Raw genomic sequence first — 2,970 nt, 5'->3', positions numbered from 1 at the left:
TGGGCGCCGGCGGCCCTCGAGGGTGTGGGTGGCTGCGGGAGGGTGTGTGTTGGGGTGCGAGCGTGTGAGTTGGGGTGAGTTCAGCCTGCCCGGGCCCTGCCTGTGTCTCCACAGTGACATCATGGAGGCCCCTTGGGGATGGCTGGTGGCCTGTGTGCTGGTCATATCCCTGGCCTCTTCGGCGACCCAGGACGTGTGCCGAGCACCTAACGGGAAGGACGGGATCCCAGGAAAACCCGGCAGACCTGGGAACCCGGGCCTCAAGGGGGAGCGAGGAGAGCCAGGTAAGCTTCCGGCCCGGCCTGGCCACCAGGGCGCAGGTTTGGGGGTGGCACTGAGAAGCAAGGGTCCGCCTGGGCCCCCACCAAGGCCATCTAGTTTGCAATTAGCCCTGAGGCCGACGGGGGCCTCGGCTTCTTCCTGGCCTGCGTTCTCCACTCTCTGTACCCGCTGCCACCGGGATCTTCTTCCTCCTCCGCAGGATGCTTGCTCAGAGCAGTGGCTGGGGGAGATGGGGCAGCTTCGCCCCGACCTGGGCACTGCGCAGTTACCAGAACGGTTACTGCCCGGATCTTAGGCTCAGACCCCGCCCTGCTGTGTGGCCCCTCGCCCAACCTCAGTTTCCTCATCTGTGAACTGGCACACAGCGGGTGCATTACCACAGCTGCCCTCCCTGCTTCCTGCCTGCAGCCCACCTCCGCCCTGCCTCCCGCTTCCCAGCCCCTCCAGGGCTCAGAAACTCTCCTGGTCTAATAAAGAGGTGGGGTGGAAGGAAAAGGGAGGAGGTGGTGATCAGGGTGGAGCTGAGCCCCCAGTCCTTTGCAGACCAGAGGAGCTACACAGGCACCTGCCATATTTGGCTTCGGGCATCCTCCATGAGATCCCTGAGTCTGAAGAGGTTGGGGTCAGCAACCTGGGGGCATGGTGTGCTCGGGGCGGTGTGCACGGCGTGGTGCGCAGGGCATGTCGCAGGAGGCAGGGGAGCGCAGTGCCCTGTGCTGCCCCGAATCTGATGCTTTCCCAAGGCCCTGCTCACACTCCTCGCCATTACCCACAAAGCAGGGCTCAGAGAGGTTGAGACACTCGCCCAAGGCCGGTCAGCCAGTCTGAATCAATGTCTGCCCTCCATCCATGGCACCCGAGTGTCAGTCTCTCCCCAGGGACAAGCGGGCACTGGACTCTCACTCCGACCCGGCTTTCTCCCCACAGGCGCCCCTGGCATCCGGACCGGCATCCGAGGCCCGAAGGGAGACCAGGGAGAGCCTGGGCTCCCTGGCATCCCTGGCAAGGTGGGCTATCCAGGGCCCAGCGGCCCTCTGGGAGAACGCGGCCGTCCGGGAGTGAAGGGCATCAAGGGCAACCCCGGCAACATCAAGGACCAGCCCCGGCCGGCCTTCTCGGCCATCAGGAAGAACCCCCCAACGGGCGGCAACGTGGTCATCTTCGACACGGTCATCACCAACCAGGAGGGCCCGTACCAGAACCACTCGGGCCGCTTCCTCTGCCACGTGCCCGGCTACTACTACTTCACCTTCCAGGTGGTGTCCAAGGGCGACCTGTGCCTGACCATCACGTCCTCCTCCAGGGGCCAGGTGCGGCGCACCATGGGCTTCTGCGACACCAACAGCAAGCGGCTCTTCCAGGTGGTGTCGGGGGGCACAGTGCTCCAGCTGCAGCATGGAGACCAGGTCTGGATCGAGAAAGACCCCGTGAAGGGCCACATCTACCAGGGCCCCGAGGCCGACAGGGTGTTCAGTGGCTTCCTCATCTTCCCATCCATCTGAGCCGGGCAGGCCCCCTCCCCAGCCTGGCCTGATTTCCTGCTGGGTAACCCTGGAGCGCTCCCTCCACCTCTCTGACGTCTAGGCTCCGGTCTGCAGAATGGGGGTGCTGTAGCTTTAGCAGCCTGAAGGGAGGGGGCCGACTCTGAAAGCCTCCCTGGACTTGCTGCCCTCCACACACTCCAAAAAGACCTTTCCTTGGAACTCTCCCCGGAATAAATAGCTGAGTTGTCTGCTGGGCTGGAGGTCCCGTTGCTACTCCGGGCACTGGGAGGGAGGCAAAAGGATGGTAATAATCATTGCGTGCTTGAGAGACAGCCTGTCTTTAGTATTTTCCATGATGTGTTTAGCAGCTCCTAGGAGCCTCGTCTGCCTGGGTTCAAATCCTGGTGCCGACACTTACTAGTCGTCTCATCATGTGCAAGTTACGTAACTGCCATGATTTCTGTCCCCCACCTGTAAAGTGGGACTAAGAGCGACATCCCCTGGAAGGACGGTCGGGAGGACTAATGGCTTACTGTGTAACAGCTGCATAGTACCAGCTAGGGGCTACGCAGCTCAGGCCGCACGCTGTGGCTCATCTTTACCGTCCAGCCCTGACGCTCCTCTGCAGATGATGAAGCAGGCTGGGGATGGAGCAGGTATAAAGCCCCAGGTCAGTGTCTGAAGGGAAGAGCTGGGATTTGCACCCGAGACTTAGTGATGCTCAAGCCAGTGTGTCTAACCACTACCCTTGCCAGCCTCCCAGTTGCTACAGCACGCTCCACAAATCACATAGGTGCTTTCTAACCAGGATCAGAGAGCGGAAGCAATTCACCCAAGGGTGCCCAGCAGCCCTCCTGGACACTGGGTTTCCTGAGCCCAGCCCTGGACTTCCACCTCAGCAGGCGTCCAGCCAGGGCAGGGGACTGGCAGGCTCCAGAATGCTCCGCTGGGTTTTCTGAGCCCAGCCCTAGACTTCCACCTCAGCAGGCGTCCAGCCGGGGCAGGGGACTGGCAGGCTCCAGAATGCTCCCGGTGCTTGTCCCATCTGGGAGCTGCTTGGAAGTGACAAACCTCCTAGGGTCCCGCTTGCCCCATCTGGGAGCTGCTTGGAAGTGACAAACCAGTCACATCTTCATGTACGAGGACAACGAGGAGCCGAGAGGACAGTCCTGAAATCGGCCAGTGCTTGAGCATTTCCCAAAGG

General features: G+C 61.8%; 1 protein-coding gene across 1 annotated transcript in view; it reads left to right on the top strand.

Annotated features, from left to right (window-relative positions):
* Window positions 1-2,094, top strand: part of C1QA (complement C1q A chain) — a 3,859-nt gene extending 1,765 nt beyond the window's left edge. Inside the window, exons 2-3 of the mRNA XM_006145163.3 lie at window positions 115-284; window positions 1,210-2,094. Coding sequence (XP_006145225.1) covers window positions 122-284; window positions 1,210-1,784 — 738 coding nt within the window. The 5' untranslated portion in view covers window positions 115-121 and the 3' untranslated portion in view covers window positions 1,785-2,094. The remainder of the gene's footprint in view (window positions 1-114; window positions 285-1,209) is intronic.
* The last annotated feature ends 876 nt before the right edge of the window (window positions 2,095-2,970 follow it).

This window comes from Tupaia chinensis, unplaced genomic scaffold (genome assembly GCF_000334495.1).
Source record: "Tupaia chinensis unplaced genomic scaffold, TupChi_1.0 Scaffold000146_1, whole genome shotgun sequence".
In the NCBI taxonomy this organism is placed as follows: domain Eukaryota; kingdom Metazoa; phylum Chordata; class Mammalia; order Scandentia; family Tupaiidae; genus Tupaia; species Tupaia belangeri.
The sequence above is the reverse complement of the archived record's forward strand: the minus strand, read 5'-3'. Positions and strand labels throughout refer to the sequence as shown.